The sequence below is a fragment of the Natator depressus genome, chromosome 2, assembly GCF_965152275.1.
Source record: "Natator depressus isolate rNatDep1 chromosome 2, rNatDep2.hap1, whole genome shotgun sequence".
Taxonomy (NCBI): domain Eukaryota; kingdom Metazoa; phylum Chordata; order Testudines; family Cheloniidae; genus Natator; species Natator depressus.
In genome coordinates, this window is record NC_134235.1 from 59692883 (window position 1) to 59718437 (window position 25555).

Here is a 25555-nt window from a genome sequence, read left to right on the forward strand (position 1 = left end):
CTAAGACACCAAATACCAAGAGACTCACGATAAAATTGTGAGATTTAGTAACTCTTGACCCCGGGCCCTATCTCTCACTTTCCAGACTTCAACATCCCTGTGTTGCACACGCGTGCGCGAACACCAGTATGGGTGTGAATACGTGAGCGCACCTGCGTATCCACCTGAGCGTCTGTGTTGCGTTGGTGACGCATCACCTCGCTGGCAGCCGTGCCTGGTTCTCTGAGCAGGGCTCGGGCGGCACTTCCAAGGCTGGTCGCTAGAGGGCGCCCTAACCAGGCTGTCTCAGGCCCTGCGGAATGTACCATTCCCGATCCTCCCCCCAGCTGCTCTAGGACATTCCAGGGTTAGGCTCCCCCCCCTCCCGCGTGGCAGTTGGTTTGCGCGGCGGCCCGGTCGGGCGGTGGGGGGATGGCGGCGGCGGCGGCGGCCGGCGCCTCCGGGAGCGGGATGGCGCAGAAGAGCTGGGAATTGGCCAACAACATGCAGGAGGCGCAGAGCATCGACGAGATTTACAAGTACGACCGCAAGCAGCAGCAGGAGATCCTGGCGGCCAAGCCCTGGACCAAGGAGTGAGAGCCGGGGCCAGGGGCCGGGCGGGCGGGGACCGGGCCCGGGGTGAGGGGCCGGGATACCCAGGCAAGGAGCGGGGCGGGCCGGGCCTGGGGCGCGAGGCCCAGGGAGGGAGCTCAGGCTAATGAGAGCGAGGTGGCGGTGGTCCGGAGAGGCAGCGGGGCCTAGGAGAGGCGGGGAGGCAGCGCGGCTGCAAGGGGGGCATATGGGTGGGGAGGCAGTGGGAGGGGTGGTTTGGGTCCTGAACCAAGGCGCGGTTCTGGGGTGGGAGGAGGTTGAGATGGGGGGCCTTGTTATAATAAACCCCAGCTACTTTCTCTCCCGTCTCCTGTATTTTGCATGTGTTTCCTTTGTCTGTTTTCCTTGTCAGATTAGATACTTGGTTTCTTGCTAGCGTCTCTCCTTTTTTTCTTACAGCAATCACTACTTCAGATACTGCAAGATCTCCGCCCTGGCCCTGCTGAAGATGGTCATGCATGCCCGGTCTGGGGGCAATCTGGAAGTGATGGGGCTGATGCTTGGGAAAGTGGATGGGGAAACTATGATTATCATGGACAGCTTTGCTTTACCGGTAGAAGGCACTGAAACTCGAGTCAATGCTCAGGCTGCTGCATATGAATATATGGCTGCATACATAGAAAACGCAAAACAGGTAAATAAAGAGAACTATGTTTGATTGCTGCTAGAATAACAAATCCGGTTGTAACTTACACTGGGTTTTAAGATAGTCTGTCTAGGTTTTCTTATAAAGTTCCATCACCAGGATATCCTTGCACAAGATCGGAATCAATAAAAAATTGATAGTTCTCTTTGTTTCTCAAATATGTTTAATATCTTTATTTATCATATTTAAATATTGCAGTGTTCTTTCACCTTTGTAGATCTGAGTTCAAATTCAGGGTTGGGTCACCAATTAATTGAGTGTAATTTCCTTTACATTTGTGCTCATCACCTAGGAAATGTTTTTATGGGTGCAGTCGGTTGCTCAAGAATGGTATAACAAAAGAGCTTATTTCTTCACAAATTTAACACAATTATTTGTGGCATAAAAACTAAAGTTCATGTCAAGCATTAAATCTTTGTATTCCACAACTATCTTATTTGGTTGCTATATAACACATACATAATAGGCATAGCGTGGTTTTAGCTATTTATTCTTTTTGGATAATCTATTTTGTTTTCCATCAAAAGAATCCCTAAAATTCATTTGGGAATAAAAAATAAAGGAGTATATAGTTGTCAATGTTATTTACTAGTAGTTGCACTTTATAAGCTATGAATGTTTGAGTCAAGAAGGAACGATTAACTACTGTGAAATAATTCTTTCCTCCCCCCCCCATACAAAGTTCCCATGTTGCATTCACAGTTAGGCCCTGATCTTCCAGTAGGTTCACCTCAGACAGAATTGGAGCTCTAATCTCTGGAGAGCTTGTCCCAGGTTAGAGCTGCTCTTATATTCATCTGCCACATCATATACTTATTTTATATTCTCCCACTGAAAGCTTGATAATCCTGCGATGCAGAATGAGCATTAGATCTCATCCAGTTTTCTCAGTTCAATTAGTTTTAGTAAGGCCCTGTCTATACTTAAAAAAGTTTTACTGTGTTAATTATATCTGATGTGATTGAGCAGACCATTTCATTAGTGCAGAGTTCTACTAAAGTTAGTGATGGAGCTCAGATTGCAGGATTGGGGAATTCTTATGGAATTCCTGCTATATTTACACTTTGTTTACTTATAGATTTCAGTATAAATTGCAAATTGGGTTAGATTATAATATGAGAAAAGAGCATACACAAGAGGTCTTTTTTGTTTATTAAAAATATAACTTAGGCTGTAAAAAAAGTTGTAATTTTTTAATTTGCTGCTTTGGTATGGCCAGTTCAAGTACCATTTAAAAAAAAAAATAGAAACAGTTGTTGAGTTGGCAGTAGGGTCCTTTGCCCTCCAACAGGGGCTGGATATCCCCCCACCTCCTCCATTTGTCCTATCCCTGGGTAGTGAGCTTTCTTCTAGACACTAGAACTAATCCCAGCTCAGAGACCCCTGGAGGCCATTTGGAAGCTGGCACCACCCAGGCTCCCCTCTCCCAGGGCACAGGGCCCTGTGAGAAGTACAAGTCCCTGCCCCACTCACTGGGCAGCCATGGGAGGTGAATTCTTCCAGGTCACACGGGAGCTGCTGCTGGTGGTGATTAGGCCTAGCCCATGCTACCTGGTGGAGGTGGAATTGCACCTGGGTGGTGAGTTGGGTGAGCTCCCCAGGGATCTCTGCCCCAATCCACATATGTGCCCGGCCCTGCCTTTCTCATCCACCTCCTGTCGGGTCATGACAGAAGGGCATCTGGGTTTAATTTGAGTGAGTGGGTCGCAATGTCACTCAAATTTGCAGAAACTATAAAAGGCTGTGGTGTGTTTTAAAAGCTGTGGTTTCTCAACAAAATTGCGGAATGCTATTTTCTTACTGTCTTAAATATAACCTTATGCTTACTCAGACTGTTTTAGGTACCTCACTATCCCATTTTAAGTAGGTGATTTTGAAATTTATTTTAATCTAGCTTGTTTTGTCAATAATATATATATATATGATATCTGAAAAATATTAGTATTCTGTATATTTATTGTTTGTTACAGTGATTTAGCTAATGTGAACATTACATTTTCATCTGAAAAATTAGTGCCAATTCATTTATAATAATCTTACAGGTTATTTGTAACAGAGTGGGAAAGACATTTTTTCTGCAGTCTGTTTACTTTGTGCTGTTGAGCACTTTGATATATAATCAGCTTCTCAATTTTGTGGATGGTCACTTTTGCTGTTAGTCTCATGCACTACTGTGATGACTTCATTTTCATTCACTGCTCAGTGAGGAGCTCATGTGCAGGCTCTTTCATAGGTCCTGGTTGAGGGATGTTTGCAGTACAGCTTGAACGTCTCTAATCTGGCACTCTCTGGTCCAGCAACATCTGTGGTCTGGCATAGGCGCTGACTCCGTGGGTGCTCCGGGGCTGGAGCACTCACAGGGAAAAATTGGTGCAGAGCATCCCCTGGCGCCAAGCTCCCCTTTCCCCCACGCCTCTTGCGCGCCAGCAGCCCCGTGCTTACCTCCTCTCTCCCAGAGCTTCTGGAGTGCCGTGAAAAGCTGATCCACAGCGTTCAAGCTCCAGGAGGGAGGGGGAAGATCTGGGGCCAATGGCCGGGACCCCAGGCAAGGGACCACGCTGGGCGCAAAACCTGGGGGTGCTGCAGCACCCCTCCACCCCTACTTCCCACACCTATGGAGACCCGTTGGCACTCTGCATTGACCTCCCGTGGTTCGGCAAATTCTCTGGTTTGGCACCAGTCAGGTGCTGAGGGTGCCGGACTAGAGAGGTTCAACCTGTAATATCTGAAACTAGTTTAAATTTTTTTAAATTAACTGATAGTAAGTTGACAGTGTTCCCTGATACCAGCTGAAGACATTGACTTCTGTGTTCATTTAATCAGATCTCACCTGTAGGGTTGATAAGACCAAAAAGTATTACTCTTCCTTGGAAGAATGTAGTGATGTATAAATGATCTGTTCTTCTATCTGTATCTATTAAGCAAGTAAACTGTAAAGCAAGTAAAAAGATGCTTTTATTTTACGCAAGATCCTGCTTCTGTTTAAAGTTGGTGGCTAAACATCCATTGATTACAATGGATGCAAATCAGACACTGTGTTCTGTCTTGTAGTATTATTATTTTAATGATTTGAGTTTCTTGTTTAAAACTCTGTATTTGTTAGAACTGGTTGGACTGTATAAATCCAAACGCAAGCACTTCTATTGCATGTTGGAAAAACCAATTGTTGGATGCCAGGAATTGAGTTGTTCGTATCAGTGTAGTTATAACTTTGTGCCATATGACTTCTAAAAACGTTTTAACCAGAGAAGGCTTAGGTTATTTAAAAAACATATGGGTTATACTACTTGGCATAGTAGTGCATGTAGATACTTGCATTTTTTCTTCCCCATAATGTATCTGCAGTATGCTAAAAGCCCAAAAGAGGGCATCTGTCTCTTTCATTATACAAAGAGTCTTTTAATGTTATGTATTTCTTTCCCCTTCACTTTATTAGGTTGGTCGCCTAGAAAATGCAATTGGCTGGTACCACAGCCACCCTGGCTATGGCTGCTGGCTTTCAGGGATTGATGTCAGTACTCAGATGCTTAATCAGCAATTTCAGGAACCATTTGTGGCTGTGGTTGTAAGTATTAGAAGTTTATTAGTTAAGCATTCCATAGTCTGACAAAATTGTACAATAACTTAATTTCTTTGTGTTGAGGTGGAAATATTTACTTGCAGTTTTTATCTATATATCTCTATCTATATTTTGTTAAATAACCCTCTGATAGTGTTTGTTTTATTATGGGGGGGTGTAGAATCCAGGCTTCAGATCAGTATATCTCCCTTACCACGCTTTCTGGGCTAAAGAGAAAGTCAAGACAATGGTATACAAACAAATTTGTTCACTGGGACTGGAGAGATTTCATTCACTGCATCATTCCAGGTGTAGTCTGTTAAAATCTTCTCTAATCTTAGATTAGAAACCATGCTTGTTACTTCAGCAAATAATTGAATAGCCCACACTGAGCCTTCCGCCTTAGATCTAAAAACTTTAGTTCTGTGATTCTCTCAACCTTCTGTAGTAAGGGACGCTGAGTAAAATTGCTCACAAAACTGTGGTATTCCTCATATAACATGCATTATCAGTAAAGTCACAAAATTATCTTTTTTATATATTCTGAGAAAATTCACTGGGCCCTCCAACCCCTCAGGACTGCAGGTCACAACAATTGAAATAGAAATTTAGCCTTTGATTTAAACAACAACTTTATATAACCACTTGCTCTAGTAAAGAGTGTAAACACCAACAAAAGAATGGAATTATTTGAGGAATAGTTGGCAGTCTAATTAGGATTGTGGGATTAAATTAGAAAAGTATAAACCAAATATTAGAAAAAAGTTCTGGACACTAAAATCTGTTTTGTTGTGGAACAGTCTCCCAAGGAAATGTTGGAAGCCCCTTCAGTTTTACTTCTAAAATGAAACCTCTCTACTTCTCTTGTAGAGAGAAAAGGAGTACTTGTGGTACCTTAGACTAACAAATTTATCTGAGCATAAGCTTTCATGAGCTACAGCTCACTTCATCGGATGCATTCTCCACTGAATGCATCCGATGAAGTGAGCTGTAGCTCATGAAAGCTTATGCTCAGATAAATTTGTTAGTCTAAGGTACCACAAGTACTCCTTTTCTTTTTGCGAATACAGACTAACACGGCTGCTACTCTGAAACCTGTATTGTAGAGAATAATCCTGCATTATGCTCCTGCTCTATTCTTCAAAATAGATTAGATGATCTAATAGGTCTTTTCCATCCCTAATTTCGGGGGCGGGGGGGGAAGGGGGCTTAAAATTAAAAGCAATAAGTATCACCGTTGTATTGACTGACAGATTGCAACATTTTTATCACACACTATAGTACAGGATTTGCTGAGGCTGATACTAACCATTTTGTTAATGTAGAGAAGTGGGATTAATGGGCAGCTGTTGATGTTCCACTTTCTTTTCATGAGTGCTCCATATAAACTGATGTCAATTACAAAAATGCTATGCTTTATAGAGAACATAATGCAACTTTTTCAAGTTATAGTGATTCAGTGTAAGTAGATCAATAAGTATGCCACCTGCATATATCAAAAATCACCTATATTTTTACAGATTGATCCAACAAGAACAATATCTGCAGGAAAAGTAAATCTTGGAGCTTTTAGAACATATCCCAAGGTAAAAGTTAAGGTTAAAAAAAGTATGTGTATTATCAAGATTATTAAACTGTATATAACTAAATGCATGGGCCCCATTTTTAAGGGTCATTGTTAAGCATGAAAAGCACATTATCTGACCTGTCTTTCCTTTTTTTAATATTCTATATCTTCCTTTTTCAGGAAAAGATGTAATTTTTTTCCTAACCTAAAATAAATATTAAAATATCATCATATTATGCATGCCTCTTGGAAGAAAAATAACTTTGGTAAATAATCTGATTTCAGTTTCCATTGAATTACTAACAGACATAAATAATCTGAGTATTGTCATACTTAAATAGTCCTCTTTACGTGTTGTTTGTGTTTAGAGAGGTTGAATTATAGTCTTGTTTCCACAGTTTTATTCCCTGTTGTATTAAATGTATTTTTAGATATTGGAGCTGCAACATAATTGCAGTAGTTAAATATAGTTGTGCTATTTCTAAAGTTTCTGTGGCATAGATCTATAAAAATTTGGATTGTTATAGGGAAGAAGGAATAGTAAATCTATGACTTATTCAAAATTCTGCTTTTGGCTACACATTTTTTTAAATCTGGGAATCTGTATTGAGATTGCTTTGAGAAAAGCAAGAGTCAGAATCTCATACTTTTATTTTTGACAGTCTTTTCAAAGAAATGTTGTTAGATTCACAGGATAAAAAAAAAAATACCACATTTTGAAATGAAATTTTAAACTGAAAATAATAACATACATAGCAAGCTGAAGATATTTAATTTAACTGGAAATTATTTAAAGCTGAAATCTAAATTTTTCCAAGTCTAGTTTTATTTTTATATCAATGATAGAGAAATGAAAGTATAATTTAGTTGATATATCCTCAAATATAATTATACCTTCCTAAATTCCAGTTAAGGCCCTAATCCTGCAAAGACTAACACACGTTCTTATGCACTATGAGTAGTTTTATTGGCTTCAGTAGGATCGCTCACGGTGCATGAAATTTAAGCGTGTCTTTGCAGAATTGGGGCCTACTTCTGCAATGTGATTTGTTAGCATGGAACTTGACACTCATGCAGAGTACAGGTAAAGTCAGAAGGACTCTGGACATGAAGGTGTGGGCTAGTGTATGCTATTGTAAGAAAGTAGAAATATTATTGTCTTATGGAAGACTCCAATCTGGCATCACATTATAATTGTAAAAATATGTGTGAAAAGTTCCCCATTGCATTCATGCAGTACTTTTTTGTTACGAATGAACAGCAGATCTGCATAGACTTTTTTCTAAACAAAAGGAAATGAGTATTTGTTGTTGTCAGAACTTATGTATGAACCAAAAAAAATCTCATATAAATACTTTCAGGGCACTAAACAGGAAGAAGAAATGTAACTTGAACTTAAAAACCAAATCACAGTTAGACATTCATTTTAGCAGAATGTTTTAAGAGGAGTAATGGAAATGATTCAGGTGGGTGGTATTTGCCAATTCAGTAGTTGTGAAGGCTGCTATTGACTAAACTGGAGACTGAAGTTCTGGGATAGGTATAAGGTGGGCAATAGTAGTGCAGGGTTCATTTCACTACTGTGCTAATGTTTGTCAATCCTGTTCTGGCGCAATCACTTCCAGGGACAAAGAGAGTAGTCTGGTCTCCATGCCCCTTCCATCATTGCCCTAAGATAAAACGATATGGCCGTTTATGGTGGGGATATCTGCCCAATGAGAACTGGCTGCAGCAACTTACTACTTACACATTTCTGCACATCCATCAAATAGTAATGACTATTAACCCAGGCCGGATGAACCAGTGATCAAGAGAGAAGATTCCAAAATCCATAAGTCTGCTGGGCCATCCGTTTTCCCTATGGAAGTTGTTGTCTTTATTGGGAACTTGAACAGCATTTGCAAGCAGCCTTAAAATGACTTCTTTCTTTTGCATGAAGAAATGTATTTATTACTTTTTCCACTTACTTTGTTGGTTTCTGTTTGTTTAACTTTTCAGGGCTTTAAGCCTCCAGATGAAGGGCCTTCAGAATACCAGACTATTCCACTTAATAAAATAGAAGACTTTGGTGTGCACTGTAAACAGTAAGTAACTCACGAATTATTATCTGAATCATAAGTAGAAGTTCTCAGTCTTTCTCCACCTTCTACCATGGCCCTAAGTGCCATGGTTTCTTGCAGTGACCCAAATACGAAAAGCCTTTGTTTTCTTTGTGCTGCTGGCTTTATGGAAAAGTGTTGTGAGCTGTCATTCAGCAGAGAGATGGTTTGGGGAACACTGCTTCAGTGAGTCAGATGAATGCTCTGAGCAGCTGTGTCAACGCAGCTAGCATTTTGCCATCTTCAAGCATTGCTTCTCTGGAGCAGTGTAGTGGGGGTGGAAAGAGGAGCTGCTGCAACGAGAATGGGCTGATTAGCATCAAAGGAGGCAGGAAAAAGAGCTGCTCTTAATTTGCTTTCCTTTAGTCTTAGAGGTCATTTGGTTTTAGCAATTTTTGCTCCATACCTGTTCTCATGACCCAGTTGAAGTTTGCAGTTTGAGAACTCTTGACTCAGAATCAGTGTTTAAAATAATTTTCAAATTCATATCATTGTCAGTTTATGATGTATGATATAAAATATTACTTAACACCATTCACTTGGGAGGGCAAGTTATCCTTTTGGTATATTTGGTACTTATGCATACAACTCTCACTATAATTAATGAGTTACATGCTGAATGATTCATATGTTGATGAAGGGCTAGACTCCAAAGGGATGGGTAGTTAAAACTCTGGAGAGGTGTGGGAAATTGCATTATTGGCAATAAATGTAGTCTTTCAAGGCATTCCTGTCGTCATATTAACAAGAAAAAAAACACTTTTCCCTTTTCCAAACTAACAACTTGAAGGCCATGCACTTAAAAAAATAAAGCTTTATAAAAATCTCAGCTGGTAACTATTATTAATTATTTGCATTACCATACCAGGAGCAAAGTAGAAATCCCTGGCAAACACTTAACTGCTAGTCATTCTGACTATTCATTATAAAGCAAACATTCTAGATCAGGGGTGGGCAAACTACGTCCCGGGGGCCACAACCAGCCCTTCAGGTGGTTTAATCCGGCCCTTGAGCTCTTGCCAGGGAGTGGGATCCGGGGTTTGCCCCGCTCCGTGTGTGCTGTGGCTCTGCGCATCTCCCGGAAGCAGCAACATGTCCCCCCTCTGGCTCCTACACTTAGGGGCAGCCAGGGGTCTTCGCATGCTGCCCCCACCCCAAGCACCACCCACACAGCTCCCACTGGCCAGGGTTCCTGGCCAATTGGAACTGCACAGGTGGCACGTGCAGACAGAGCAGTGTGCAGAGCCACCTGGCCACGCCTCCGTGCAGGAGCCAGAGGAGGGACATGTTGCTGCTTCTGGGAGCTGCTTGAGGTAAGCGCTTCCTGGAGCCTGCACCTCTGACCCCCTCCTGTGCCCCTGCCCTAGCCCTGATTCCCCTTCTGCCCTCTGAGCCCCTCGGTCCCAACCCAGAGCACCCTTCTGCACCCCCAACCCCTCATCCCCAGCCCCAACCGAGAGCCCGCGCCCCCAGCTGGAGCCCTCACCTACCCCAACTCCCTGCCCCAGTCCAGAGCCCCCTCCCACACTCTGAACTCCTCATTTCTGACCCCACCCCAGAGCCCTCACCCCCTCCTGCACGCCAACCCCCAATTTTGTGAGCATTCATGGCCTGCCATACAATTTCCATACTCAGATGTGGCCGTTGGGCCAAAGAGTTTGCCCACCCCTGTTCTAGATGAAGTTAGATTGTTTGTGCATTTCTGTGGCATTAGATTTTTTTCTTTAAATTTACCATTACCTTTTTTAATCTGTTCTCAGATAAATGGAATTTTTCAATTTTATAAAAATTGTAATAATTACCGTAACAGTCTCCCTCTCAGATAGCTAGTTAGTATCTGTTCTAAGTCATTGTCTTTCTTGAAGCTGTATGAAAAGATTTACGGAAGAGGACTTCCAATCTTCCCCAGGGGAGGATAGCCATGAAAAAAGAGGAGGGGTTGAAATTGCAGACACTAATTATGCTTTAGTCTGTTGGGTGAGGAATTGCTGACACCGTGGTATCTGTGATGTTCGTTCTCCTGCAATATGAATGAATCATTTGTACCACAGAAGATTAGAATAGTCGTTTCCACCCACTAGTATGTGTACCAGGACTTGTAAATCTGGTTTTAGTGACAGTTTCTTTCAGCTTCTCTTTCCTACCTTAATGATGAGCTTCTGTGTTTGGGTCCTGGTGTGGTGGCAGTGCCAATGGGCACTGGGTAGAAAAGCAGAGCTACTGCTTTATAATCATATACACATGTCCAGCCACCACCCTGGGGAGTGACTGCATTCAAACACTTCTCAGCCATGAATCAGCCCCAGTGGTTGCACTTTTACCTCATCTTTGACTGCTATTCTATTACAGTACTTAGTTGAGAGGTCCTCTTTGAGGAAGAGCATGCTAAATAGGTTTTGTGTATTATACCAAATGCCATCTCCCTTAATTAAAGTGTCAATTCCTAATGATAAGCACCTCAATTAATGTTGAAAAAGCATTTAGCTTATAAATTTACAAATGTGAAACTTTTGTAAATGTCTCTGCTTTTGCCATTTAATTTTTAAAAGGGAATTATATTTGGCATGTTACTTCACATTTTAAATTTTTCTTCAGGTGTATATTTGTAGATATATGACCTAACACACACACACACACAGGGTCTTCCATGATATTTTAAATTGGGCATCATTTTCCTTTATTTTTACTAAATTGGTGAATAAACTGTTTGTCAGATGATTAAAACACAGGCCTGGAAATTGGGAGATCAGGGATCTAATTTTGATTCTGCCACAGATTTCCTTGGGCAATTCACCTTTGTGCCTAATTTTTCTGTAAAGTGAGGATCTTTCTCTTCATCATAACAGTATGAAGTTTAATTTATCCATTTTTGTAAAAGACTTTGATCGTCTCAGATGGAAGATGCTATGGAAATGCAAAGTAAAATAACTGATTTTTATTACAGGAAAAGTACAAAGCGAGTACAAGGGGGTTAATTGTAAAAGCACATTTTAACAGCAAAAATGGACTGTTTAATATATCTCATATCTCTTGTTGCTGACTCTCCCCTTCTCACTTATTGTTTTGGCTTTCTAGCTCATTATATGGTTGAATTGGTCAGCATTAGCAGATTTCACTTATAAGTGCATTTTTCCTAATATGGTTGAGTTTTACCTAACAAGTCTCCCAAGAGCAAAGTTAATATATCATTGCTAATGGATTAGTGGATCTGTACCATTTAAATTATTCAAAAATAACTTCTGTGCAGTGACAGAGGAAAGACTGGCAATAATTTTTTTTTAAAAGAATGATTTAGTGATTTTAATTGGATAACATATAAGTGGCAGTTACATCTGCATCAAAATAAAACCATGTAAATGCTGTAATAGCCACACAAGAACAGGAAGCCCAGCAATCATTTAACTTCAGGTCTCTGATACCCAAAAAAGTGTACCTCATGTTCCAACTCCCAGTATGATGCCTTTGGTACATCGATAGAAATGTTCTTGCATAGCTTAAAGTGAAGATTACCTTTTGGGCATGTCAGGTTCTCCTTTTATTAAATCCTACATGAAATTTCTGTTTTCAGGAGCATCACATCATCCACCCTCCAACAGCCTTCTGAGAATTACTTTTAACAGATGTTTGAAAAATTGTAACAAAACTTGAAAACAAATGAACAGATCTCTTTTCTCCCCGGTCCTATTGCAGTCTTTCTATTCCTTGACAAATCTGATTTATCTTCCTGCAGGCCTCAATCCATTTTGCAAGCACTTCAGAATGAGTACATCAAAAGAGACAATCTATAGAAGGCATGAGCTAGGGAGGGCAGGAGGGTTCCTTTTGGTTTACACATTAAGGATGAATTCCCACTAATTGGAAAGGGGATATGTTCTACAGTTGGCAAGGCTTTCTATATACACCTGTATTTATAAAACAGCTTAATGGCAGAAATAAGTATTTTTTTAAAATACCAAACCTTCTATTTTTTTACTTTCAGCATAATGTACATCTGAGCAGCGGAGAAGGTTGCAATATGTATTGTTGTCTTGTAAGATGCAATATGAATTGTATTTAAAACAAAACAGGATAGCTTATCTTCCTTATTCCTTTGTTGTGAATTCTGTAATATCAGGAAAATCTGTCTTATTAACACCTAAGATGCATAACAAGGGATAAATAGGCTCTTTGTTAAGCTTACCACTATCCAACATTGCCACTTATCACATTCCACTAGATCAGTAGTATTTCAATTTACTTTTATCTATAAATTATAATAATATTTATGATAGCACCCAAAGGTCCCAAGCAGGATCAGGGCCTCTTCGTAATATGTACTATACAAACACTATTAAAAGGACAGTAGCTGACCCCAAAGATCTTGTGTTACAACAGAACCTAATGACAGGTTTCAGAGTAGCAGCCGTGTTAGTCTGTATCCACAAAAAGAAAAGGAGGACTTGTGGCACCTTAGAGACTAACACATTTATTTGAGCATAAGCTTTCGTGAGCTACAGCTCATTTCATCGGATGCATTCAGTTTCCACTGTGGAAACTGAATGCATCCGATGAAATGAACTGTAGCTCACGAAAGCTTATGCTTAAATAAATGTGTTAGTCTCTAAGGTGCCACAAATCCTCCTTTTCTTTTAACAGAACCTAAGTGGATGAAGAAAACAGCATTTGGTTAGTTATAACTGTATTAAAACTGCATACATCAGACACAGGAGGGAAATCCCTCCTCAGAGAAATATTCATGGTGTAGATCTTAATGTGTGTTACTGTTGGACCCTAAAACATTGTGTCATTTGTCACATTGGTTGTTCCGTTAGTCTTTGCATTTTTGAGAAACGCATTTACTTTCTATTTATTCCTTTTCAGATGCCTGTGACCATGAGGATTTGATTGTAAAATACCCTACATCTTTGACTGGTAGCTAACTAAAAAATTTGCTTTTGTTTTTTTAAAATAGGTATTATGCTTTAGAGGTCTCCTACTTCAAATCATCTTTGGATCGTAAATTACTTGAACTACTGTGGAACAAATATTGGGTGAACACACTCAGTTCTTCTAGTTTGCTTACTGTAAGTAGAATAATATATCCTATAAGAGTTTAGGTACCTCTGACTCCTTGGTGCTAGAGGTAGGGATCTCTGCTGCAAATTGCTTAATGGGAGACTGCTGAGTAATTTTGACTCCAGATTTAGATTCTGTGCATCAGGTTTTACAAAACCAAATAATAAAGAGGAAGGTTTTCATGAACATAAATAAAACCTTTCTGTAAACATTTTTCTGTTTTTACTATTTGATAACCAGAAAGTGAAGCTAACTAGTTCTCATTGTTTAAGCTGAGTTTCAGTTAAATCTATTTTTTAGTATAACATTTAGTATCCCCTTACTGCACAGTAGTAATTAGTATCCATTAAAGGTTACCAGGTATATAGGCTATATATTATTGATGGTATTACTAATTTTATTATAACTCCTTTTAAGCCATACTGAGTACCTTCAGAAAGGGAATGCTTTTTGTTGTAACCATGTGCCTCAAGTAGAAATTGTGACTTGACCACTAGATAACTACCATCCATTGCATTCACTGTACTTCTGTTATGAACATACTTTTTACTTTGGATTCAAATCTCATTTACTTACTTCAATAAAAATCCAATGCACAGTGATTATTTTAGTCACGGGGTAGAATGCACACATTCTTTAATATGTGTTTTTACTCTGCAAAGCAACTCTGTAAAATGATACTGTGAGACTCCCTATTCTCTCAATTATTCCAAATCAAATTTGCTGCATTTGCAAATAAAAATATTGTTCTTTCCTAACTTCCAATCCTGGAAACTTGAATAGGGATTTGAAAGTCAAACTTTGCTTTTTCCAACTTCATGCCTAGTAAAAGATTCTGCCTACAGTAATACCTGTGCAACTCCAGTGGGCCAAACTGACACTATTTCATACTCTGTACAAGTCTGTTGTATTCAGTTGCATTGCATAGTTTGTAAATTAGAGCAGAATAATATCCATTATTCTCAGTGAGGTTGCATAAATTGAACAGAGGGCAAAACTTGGTCCTTCATTTCTCTAGCAATGTTAATATCGCTTGGTTGAATACTTTAACCAGTGAAAACTGAATACTTCCTGTGATCCATAGGAACCTAGTCTGTAGACATGTAGTTCTATATTCCTGTGAGCTGTAGGAAGAAATACCAGGTAAGGAACAGATTTAGGAGGTTCAAGTAGGAGAGCTTCCACCATTTTGGAGGGTGCTACGTGTTGAACAGGAGACTTCAGTGCTTCCACACACCTTAGTGATGAAGTCAAGACTTTGCTGTGTCTGTGTTGGGCTCCATCTTCTGCTGCCACGATTGACCCTAAATTCAGTTGTGCAGCTTGCTGTGAATTCAGAGACACTCCATATCCCACCATCTGTGGTGCTCCAAAATTTAGATCAGTGTATAATCTGACACCCAGGGAGCTGGAAGATCAGCCACTCACATTAGGGGGAAAGAAGGTTCTGAGTCAGGCTACCTGTTCAACATAGGGAAAGCTGAGGATGAAGATGAGGAGCCAGGCCTGGAGAGCATAGCAATAAAGAAAAACAAAAACCTCCTTTTAAAATAATGACTGTCAAATCATTAGGTTTAATATCAGACTGAGTATTTTCAACTGAGAGTCGTGGGAGGATAAGAAGGGGAAATGGGAATGAGGGGTTATTTCATGGTGATAGAATAATTTTAATATTACCACAGTTTTTCAAAGCTAGAAATTTTGACTGTTTAGACCATTTTTCCCCCTCATCAATATCAATTAAACTATCCCATTGACAAAGTTCATTCATTTTTTTCAGTTTTACACAATGCAAAATTCCACCCTGGAATGTTTTGCGTGTTTTTCATTGGTAATTTTAAAAAATTACCTTCAGCCTAAGATGTCTTGTGGTATATCACACTGGGAGTAAATTTTTTTTTTTTTTATGGCCAATCGACGAAACCATTAAAATGAGCTTATAATAGAAATACTGATAGGTCCTTCCCTGCTACCACATCTCTGAAATGAGACAGTAAAAGTGCTTAGCATTATCTATCAATATGCAGCTCTCTTTTTTTTTTTTTAAGATTCCTCCATTCCCCAAAGATTTCCCTCTGCAAAGGCCAACCACTGTGCTGATTGTCCTGGCCATGGATGACTAGATGTCACTTATTCTGGCTCCGCTGTTCCTGTATCACGGGGGGTGGCTCCAGAACAGCAAAGAGCTCCCACTCTCCGGGTCTAAATATTCTGCATACTTCATGCCCTCAGCTCTTGCTAGCAAGCAGTCAAAGGACTGAACTGGTCTCAGATGCACATCATTCATGTAGGTTACCTGTTGAGCTCCAACTGGTCTGCCATGCTAAGCCCAGCACTACTTAGACTTAAAGGTATTTTGTGAGGTTGCTTACTTGTGTATTTTGTGCATAAATACCAACATGACTTACAGCTCTATCTATAATACATATATAATATCTTATTCCAACAGAATGCTGACTACACAACAGGCCAAGTCTTTGATTTGTCTGAAAAATTAGAACAGTCAGAAGCCCAGCTGGGCCGAGGGAGTTTCATGTTGGGTTTAGAGACACATGACAGAAAATCAGAAGACAAACTTGCTAAAGCAACAAGGGACAGGTGAGATAATACATGTCTGGATTTTGTAAGAAATGCTATTCTGTTTTAAACTCTAAGTTCACATACTTTAAACTGTGATCTGTAGGGAATTATTCTCCAGTTCCTTAGCATTTTGGAGGAGTCAGAGTAAAAAATACACTGCTGTAATTTAGAAATTAAAATATAGAAATACCTCATTTACATCACAAAGGCAATTACAATTTTTGTATTTACTACAGCGAATAAACTGTTTATTAACTGAAGCCATGAAGAAATCCCTTTGGATTTATTATGTATTGCAAAGCTTTTGTGTCGTCTTAAGCATCCAGACAAGATGCTAGGGACCTTTGACCTGCTTCAGCATGGCATTTCTGTGGTGGGCCTCATAAAAATGACATTTCAAACTTCTGTGGTGGCTCCACTAAAGTTATTAACCAATTCTGTATTTCTAGTTGATCGGTTTTTAATCAAAAATATCCCTGTTAAAGTTCATTCAAAATATAGGCAATTTCTGAAATGCAAAAGGCTAGCATAGGTTGAGCATTGCATTTCTTATTCTTGCAAGTGTGTTCCAACAACAGCAAAGAGGAGAGAAAAGAGTAATCAATATATACATTAAAGTAAGGACTTTTGCCATCCCTCTAAACAGCATTTTACAGTTCTGTCTAAACCATGTGGTTAGTCTTATAAAAAACTGAGGACTTGCCTTTCACATCTTTTGCATAAAACATTTCCTTCCACTAATGAGCACGCTGCACCTGAAGTGGGGGTGGACATTGTCGTGGCTTGCTGGAAGAGGGGTAGCAGTGCTTTATGGATGGGGGAGGAAGGAGGTCAGAAGCTGCTGCAAAAAGAGTAGGGGGGGAGTCAGTGTGGGCAATGCTGATTAATCTGGGAATGTAAGTGCGGAAGGCTTTAAAAAAGGCAGGTTAGGACATTAGAAGACCTTCCTCCACGCATCAAGCAAGGCAGCACCCACTCTCCTTCCCCTCGAGGTGGCAAATATCATATTGGTTAGGACCTGCTCTGGGTATTGTGCTAGTCTCTCCTTTTTAGGGGGGCTGGGAAGGAATTTTTCCTTCGCCACCATATTGGCTTATTATGGTGAGGAGGAAAGGGGGTTAGGCTGTATATCACAACTCATTTTGTAAGTGTGGGGCAGATGTCCAGTGCAGATGCTCCCTGGGGAAGACATCCAATGGCCAGATAAATGGCCTCGTAAAGGACTTAAAAAGGAGGTGCTAGCTAAAGGAACGGAATGGGGAAGGGCTTCTATGATTGGTACAGTAGGCAGCCAACCCCACTTTCTAATAGCCCACTTTAACCCTCCTAAGAGTGGGGGTGAATGGCAAGGTCCCAGCCATGGGTTGGCTGGGGGGACCTGGATGGAAAATGAAAGGGGTGGGGGAGCTGGTGGAAGCCCAGGTAGTTATTTGAATGAACATGGACTTTCCTGCACTGTGTACTTGTATCTGCATCTACAGGTTACGGCCTGATTAAATCCACATGAAGTGTATCCTGTCCTCCTTTTGGTGTAGCCGGACAAGGAGGAAACCTTTTAGGAAGACCTTTATGAAAATTGTATGTTTCAGATTAGTTAGCTATCCTGATCACAAATATAATTTTCTATTATCAGTTAATCAACATACTATACCTGGATGCATATTATTTAAAATGCACTCCTGATGCTTTCTTCAAAAATATTTCCTTTTTTTTGTTGTTGCTTTAAAGAATTACCCGACCTCCTTTTCGGGCTCTGAAGCTCTTAGGTGATCACCTGTTGCTTTTTCATTAGCTTTCATCAGTCGCCAAAGCAGTTTTTTTACAACTTGATTTAATGTCCAATATGGTTACATATAAAGTATATCTATGGCACTATTTAACTGTTGAACAGTGATGCTTTACAAACTATGAAATGTCTTCCTGTGTTGTGTAGTAAGAAAGAAGCATTTCAAGTAATTTACTTCAAATAAGTGTCCCTAGAACTCATCATTGTCCAGCTATGCTGGAAGAAGAACAGGAGGCACTGGATGTGGTTTAATTAGAACACAACTCTATTCTTAACAGTCTGGGAGTACCTGGCAGATAAAAGTGTACAGTTCAGATAATTCCATGATCATTTTCATATATACCCGGGGGCTTCCGTCAGCCCTTCCCCTTTTCCATCCTGGTCCCCAGCCAACCTGTAGCTGGGACCTCACACCCCACCGCCCCATCCCCCACAAACACACACATCTCGAATGAGTGTTGGGGGGGGGGCTATAAAGGCAGGGGGGTTGGCTCCCAGCCGTGCCATTCTAAGAACCCCCCCATGTCTGTTCATTTAATACCTCTTTTAAATCTTTCACAAATCCATTTTATCTGACCGCTGTATCCATTCCCTACGGAATACCTGCACTGGACATTGACCCCATATTTACATAATGAGTTGTGACATCTTAGACTAACTCCTGTTCCATGTTTGCCCCAACTAAGGCCCCCTCCCCATGCGTCAACCTGCTGTGGGGAAGGCAGAAAAAAACCACTTTGCATTGGCTAATCTGGTCCATGGACCTATATAGTGTCCCCTCTCTTCCGGTCACCTGGGGGAAAGGATGGGTCAGCGTGCCCATGCTAACCTGCTCTGCAGTTGCTGTAAAAATCACACCATGCCTCTCAAATCCCTTCCTCTAGCAAGTGTGATGACTGCCTCACGCCTTACTGTACAGTGTGGTCATTATAGTTCTGGCATAGTTATTGTCCTTTCATATTTTCATAGCTTTTTAAGCTTGTTAATCAAAATGCTATTAGAATCTAGCGTGAAGAAGTTCTTGTGGGTGACAAAAAAGAACACTTAACTTTTTCAGTCCACTGTGCCACTTCAGTGGCATGGCTTCAGTGGAGCACTGGGGTTTCTCGTTCCTTTCTAATTGTTACAGGATTTGAACTGGTCAGATATAGACAATAACTCTTTCAGAGGTGAATGAGGGTGGTGGTTTTGTTTTGTTATGCTAAAACCATTAGCAGAACATATTTAATTTCTCATATACACTTGCTAAAAAAGCAAAGTATTGGAACTGATTTTCTATTACACGAGTTCAGGGTTTTATATTTCCTTTACTATAGTTAAATTAAAACCTAAAATAATGGATGGAATTCAGTTTCCTGTATTTTAGGTTAATGTCCTAAACTGTTGGACAAAAAGTATAGTCTGAAATTGGTTCTTGACATGTAAGGAACTTGTCAGTTTACCTTTTCAGATAACTAATAGCTTTTGGCAACAACTAAATTGATGTGTGACTTTTCATATCTGGACAGTTGTGAAGATTCATGGGGTTATGGGCACCCCGAACTGCTGAGACAGTCGAATAACTTATAATACAGTGACAGTTCGGTGTTTAGCCAATGTTGAATTTATACTTGTTTTTCAGTTGCAAGACCACCATAGAAGCTATACATGGATTGATGTCTCAGGTTATTAAGGATAAACTGTTTAATCAAATTAATATTGCTTGAAGTGCATCGCCAGCTGATATGCATCTCCAAGGCTGAAAAAGTCATGGTTATTTCTTTCTTTTGGACATGTTCAGTTTTGGAATTAAAGTAAGAATGGATAATTATTCAGTTAATTTGTAGTACTTTCATCTTTCCCACCTTTTTGCCCAGTTTTAAAGAACAGATTGTTCTGAAATTTATTGTAAACTTTGTTCTCTATCATAAAACACAACCATTTTGGATAATTGTTTCAGAAGAAAAGTAAATGTGACTGTTATTAGATGCTTCTCTTTAGTATTTATATCTGTTATCAATCTGCAATAAAAAAAATAAAAATGAGCAAGTGATTTTTTTTGTAAACACTTATTTCTAGCATTTCATTTTTTTCTGCTGTTTCCCCAGAACAAATTCTTCTAATTCATCTAGTTTAGAGAGATAAAGCTAATTTAAGAAATTCTATTTTTGTTAAGAACATAATTTTAATATGCTTTCCCAACTCTTCTTTTAATTTTAAAACCTTGAATCCCTTTAGGTTAGTTTTTTAAGCAAAATTCTAATTGAAACATTAATCGCTTATTTTTGCAGATTGACTCAATGGGGGTCTGTTCTCATTCATGTATTGTAAGAATATCTTGCAGCCATGCAGTGGAATTTATTTGCTAATACCCCTACTGTGTTTCGTAGAAAAAAGAGTGGCAAATGAATGGAAGCCAGGGGAGTGATAGAATTATTAGTACACAATGCCCTAATGTCATCCAGATATGATTAGAGAATAGAAAATAAAATGAATGTAGTTATTCTTTACATACAACTCAGCAGTTATGAAAGAACAGTAATTCAGTGTTTGAAATCCCTGATGTAACTCTGTTACGGTATATGTGTATAATAACAGTATCATTAACCTCCTTATGAACAAGAAGATTGTGGCAAACAAAATGTGTATGCTAAAACTAAAATAAACATCCAGAGAAAGATGTGCAGTTGAAATATTAGTCTTCTGTGAAGTTTTTCTTTTGAATAAAAAAAGGTTTTAAGTCTTAATAAATTATCATGCTTGAGATGATCTCCATGCAATTTCTCTCTTGAAGACTCTTGTGCTGTATGTACTTAGTGCATTGTGTATTAAAGTACTTAACTAAAAATAAGTGGATTCGATTAAAAAAACAAGGAAAAGCAGAAGCTTCTTGCAAATGCACAAAACCTCCATTTTTACTGAGTGCGTAATTTGCATTTAAAGTGATGGAGCACCATTAGGAAACAGTTTTTTGCAAGAGGGCTGAATGTGTCTCCCTCTTTACGTTTTCATGTGTTGCCTTTTTAAATTTAGTTTCTTGACTTTTTAAGAATTCCAAACAGTAATTGAAAATGTAAAATATAGCTGAGTAGTCAATAACAAATTTGCAGTTAAGCCATCTAGTTATCATATGATTACATAAACCTATGTATATTACCATTATCCTTTTCCAACCCTCCCTCTGTTGCTTGTCTCACACACTTGTTTCATGACTGGGAAGAAGATGAAAAATGAATGTCTTGAAAAATAAATTTAATCTAAATCTAGGACTATAAACACTAAAATGCATGAATCATAATTGTATGCTTATAATTTGGTGTCACTGCAGGGTTAAGTTTGTTTGGGTGCCTTTATGCTGTATTTCCATAGTTTAAGATGTTTAGGTTTCTTTTAAGTTTATCCTTAATCCTGAATTTCCTGTGTTTACAGTGTTTATTTTGGGGATAATTTACAATATGCTTCTTGTAACATGCTGTAAAGCTTTATACCTTACATAATTGATATGTACTCTCAACCTTAACTATGTCCTGATGTCAGTCTTTTGTCTGGGAATTTTTAATAGCTATTATTTGTATAATGCTTTTCATTCAGATGGATTCCTGTGTACTTTAAGCAGCTATACAAGTTATAAAATGGAATTATGTCACTCATGAGGAAAATCCAGGCACCTCTAAAGTTACAATGTAGCAAATATTTAAGAGCAACATTATGTAACATTTTAGAAAAGGAAATTAATTAGAACTTCAGGGGCAGCTTAGGCAGAATGTAAAATTACCTGACTTAAAATTTAGTAAATTCAGCGTAAATTCTTCTCCATAGGAAAAAATGCCATGGGATCTTTAATGATCACAAGATGGTCAGTCATCAGTGTCTTCGTGGCCTTACCCTATGACCTAACACTAGCAACTGTAGGTTGTGCAGGAGCAGACACGCTGCTCAGAGCTGCACTGTATGTAGTCCCTTTTAGAAAACTTAAAAAAAACATACAGCAACTGTATTGGGATACTGGGGAAAGTAATTTTTCCCCCAGTGTTTCCCACACAAGAACTCACAAAACTACAGTCTAGTATGCAACCCTTATCACATAGAATGAATATGATATATGACAAAAAGCAAGAATACTAAGCACGGAACATTAGAAAATGGGTTTTTCTTTAGCTGTATATTAAATATCTCTTCGGAAACACAACTCAAGTCATCAGTGAGAATTTGCTCTAAGTGCTGATCTCAAGTTGTGACAGTCCAAATATCTATGTAAAATGTTAGTATAATATAGCCTTTTCAGAAATCCTCTGTATTTTAGCATGTGTACGTGATATAGTAGTTTTAATAGTTACTTTTTTAAACCCTGGTTTCAGAAATTTAAACTCTGCTTGTTTAAAATGGCAATGAACTGAAACTTCACTTACATATTATCAGGCCAAATAGTTATTTTTATTGCATATAATAAAAACTTTAGGCTTTCAGGTGCTATTTTATAATGTGTTAGCTAAATCATAGCAATTTTTTTATTCATCTAAATTTGACAAAAATATACAGACCTAAGCCAGTATTCATAATTTACTGAACACACACACTGTTTGTGCCCCATGCCAGGCTCTTGGTACTGTTCACAAAATGAAATAGTAACTTGCTAGTATTTGGTGAGGCATTCATACCCCTATTGCTATTCCTGACTTGGCTTTTACTGAGGCTACAGTGCTGTTTCTTTCTCTCCAAGCTGCCCAACAGCAACAAAAGTTGCTAGCTGTCTTACATAAAGGCACATTTATGGGCATATTCCAGAACACAGAGAATCATAAAATGTATGGTAAACAGAATATAAACATAACTGGCCAACTGCTACAAAAAAAAACTTAGGGAGCTAGTCTCTAACCTAAATTCCGTAGAATAGTGGTTGAAATGTGAGAACCTTATGTGTTTGGACTTGACAGCTGCATGTTGTCTTTCCTTGGTATAGAAATATGTGATCTTCTGTTTGACGTATCACTTGTTTACAAATTAATAGATTACACAATTCAGTCCCTGGTATCATGCATCTAGTGTAATTTGACAGCACACTGCAGTATTTCAGGGCATGTATTTCTGTTGCACAACCACATTTCATTTGATTTCATTTGATTAACTTTTTTTTATTTTTAGAAAACAAATTTCATGTTAGAAATAAAAACAATTCAAACAAGCACAGTAGTTTCCTCAATTAGTGTTACAAAGGGAAGTGTTAGATGAACTTATAGACTTATGTTGAGAATTGCATTTGAAATCCCCATCCTTTCAGAAGTCGTCAAAATTTCTCCTGTATCTCAATATATGCTCAGATATTTCCAACCTGTGAGTACTATATTTTACTGCGTGTATTAATTTTAGTCTGTAGAAGCTCCATAGCACAGGAGAAACGTGTATTTCTAAGTCTAAAAGATTAGAGACTAGGCCAGAATGATAGATAGGATGCTAACCTCCTTTACTGTACATGCCCTTATTAAAGAAAGATCTTCTTAAACTACCTTTCAGTCTTGTTCTTTGATTATTGAACTATTCAAGGATGCACTGGTGCCCCACCAGAACTGCTATTGCTGCTCTGCAGTTCTCTGTTTAAATGCACACTAAATTCTGGCAATGGAGCAACTACCCCTACATCAGTGGTTCTGAATCTGCAGCCTGCGGGCCAATTTCAGCCCAGTCAGCACAGAGCTGCAACCCTTGTGACATCCTCAGGGCCATACAGGTAGTATTGGATGCAGCCCACAATGGTAAATAGGTTGAGAACCACTGCCCTAAATGAATCTTTTTGTCTGGAAGATGGAAATGTGCTGCTGTGAATAGCACTTTGAACTGGGATGAAGGTGCATTTTGATTATATTTTCTGATTTGGATAGAGCCAAAGTAGTAGAATTGTTCATAACCTTGAACAAAATGTTATGGTGGTTCTTTCAAAAGTTTACAACTGAACATTCACTTAATACAGCTTTGAAACTTTTCTATGCAGTAGAAAAATGCTGCTTTTTTAACCATCTAAAGTTAAATGAAACAAGCATAGAAAGTTTCCTTACCTTGTCAATTTTTTTAACGTTCCTTTTATTTTTTAAGTAGTTTACTGTGCTATATTCGCTTTTTTGTTTTTTGGTTTTTTTGGCTCTGCTGCTGCCTGATTGCATACTTCCGGTTCCATATGAGGTGTGATTGACGAGTCAGTTAGTAACTCTGTTGTTTGCAACTGAGGTTCTACTGTATTATCTCTTCTATGTGAAATTCACTTATTTTTTCCAAAGCAAAAACATACAGCAAGTTTTAATGCAGTGGTTCTCATCTGATTACTCATTGTGGGCCACAGGGGCCAGGTGGCAGGGCAGTGACTGCCCTGGAGCTTGCGGGGCCAGGTGGCTGCCTCCAACCCCTGCCATGTGGGGTGGGCCGGCTGCTCACCCTGGACCCCCTCTGCACAGCTGCCCCAGACCCTGCCATGCGGGGTGGGGACAGCTGCCTTGCATCCTGCCACATGAAGCTGGAGTTTGCAGGGCCGTGTGGCTGCCCTGACTCCGGAACCCCACCAGGTGGCTGACCCGGGCCCAGGAGCTCATGGGCCCTGCTGGCTGCCTCAGACTCCAGAGCTTGTGGGTTCGCCAGAAGCACCAGGCCCCAACCCCATGGGGATGGCCAGGAGCCCCTGACCCCCCGGGTCCACCAGCAGCCCCAACCCCTCCCCCGCTGCACTGGGCGGCGGGGCAGCCCAGCTGGACCCCTCCGCATGTGGCAGCTGGAAACCCACTGGACCTTGGCCATGTGCTCTGGCCTTTAGCACACAGCTGAGCTGGGCTGCAGCTATGTGCTAATTGGGCTGCGTGCAGCCCATGGTTGAGAACCGCTGTTTTAACTGTTCACTAACTTTTCTGAGGTTTTATACTTGAATTACTAAGTTTTAAGACTACTTTTTACCCAACTACATTAAGACTATTTTATAATACATTGTTTTGACAATATACTGTAATACAAAATATTGTGTAGTCCATTATGAAATTCTAGCTAAGAGATTGTTGTTTTAGAAATAGTGCCCTACCAAATTCACGGTCCATTTTGGTCAATTTCAGTCATAGGATATTAAAAATTGTAAATTTCATGATTTCAGCTCTTTAAATCTGAAATTTCATGGTGTTGTAATTGTAGAGGTCTTGACCCAAAAAGGAATTGTGGGTGGGCCGCAAGGTTATTCTAGGGGAGTTTGCGGTACTGCTACTCTTCTGTGCCGCTGTTGGCATCAGTGCTGCCTTCAGAGCTGGGTAGCTGGAGAGCAGTGGCTGCTGGCCAGGAGCCTAGCTCTGAAGGCAGAGCCACTGCCAGCAGCAGCACAGAAGTAAGGATGGCATGGGTTTGCCACCCTTACTTCTGCACTACTGCTGGTAGGGTGCTGACTTCAGAGCTAGGCACCCGGCCAACAGCAGCCGCTCTCCGGCCACCCAGCTCTGAAGGCAGCACAGAAGTGAGGGTGGCAATATCACAACCCCCCTAAAATAACCTTGTGACCCCCCCCTGCAACTTCCTTTTGGGTCAGGACCTCCAATTTGAGAAACGCTGGTTTCCCCCATATAATCTGTGTAATACAGGGTAAAAGCACACACAAGACCAGATTTCACTGTTTGTGACGCATTTTTCATGGCCGTGAATTTGGTAGGGCCCTATTTATAAAACAATGTCTAGG

General features: G+C 39.8%; 1 protein-coding gene across 2 annotated transcripts in view; it reads left to right on the top strand.

Annotated features, from left to right (window-relative positions):
- Positions 1-372: 372 nt before the first annotated feature.
- The window catches only part of COPS5 (COP9 signalosome subunit 5), a 43412-nt gene continuing 18229 nt past the window's right edge, over positions 373-25555 (top strand). The window contains exons 1-8 of one of the 2 annotated variants that reach the window (XM_074944281.1): positions 373-572; positions 991-1225; positions 4674-4802; positions 6317-6382; positions 8362-8447; positions 13414-13525; positions 15967-16115; positions 19505-23670. In XM_074944281.1, coding sequence (XP_074800382.1) covers positions 412-572; positions 991-1225; positions 4674-4802; positions 6317-6382; positions 8362-8447; positions 13414-13525; positions 15967-16115; positions 19505-19589 — 1023 coding nt within the window. In that variant the 5' untranslated portion in view covers positions 373-411 and the 3' untranslated portion in view covers positions 19590-23670. Of the gene's footprint in view, positions 573-990; positions 1226-4673; positions 4803-6316; positions 6383-8361; positions 8448-13413; positions 13526-15966; positions 16116-19504; positions 23671-25555 lie in introns of those variants that run through there. The other variant, XM_074944282.1, reaches the window with a different exon arrangement.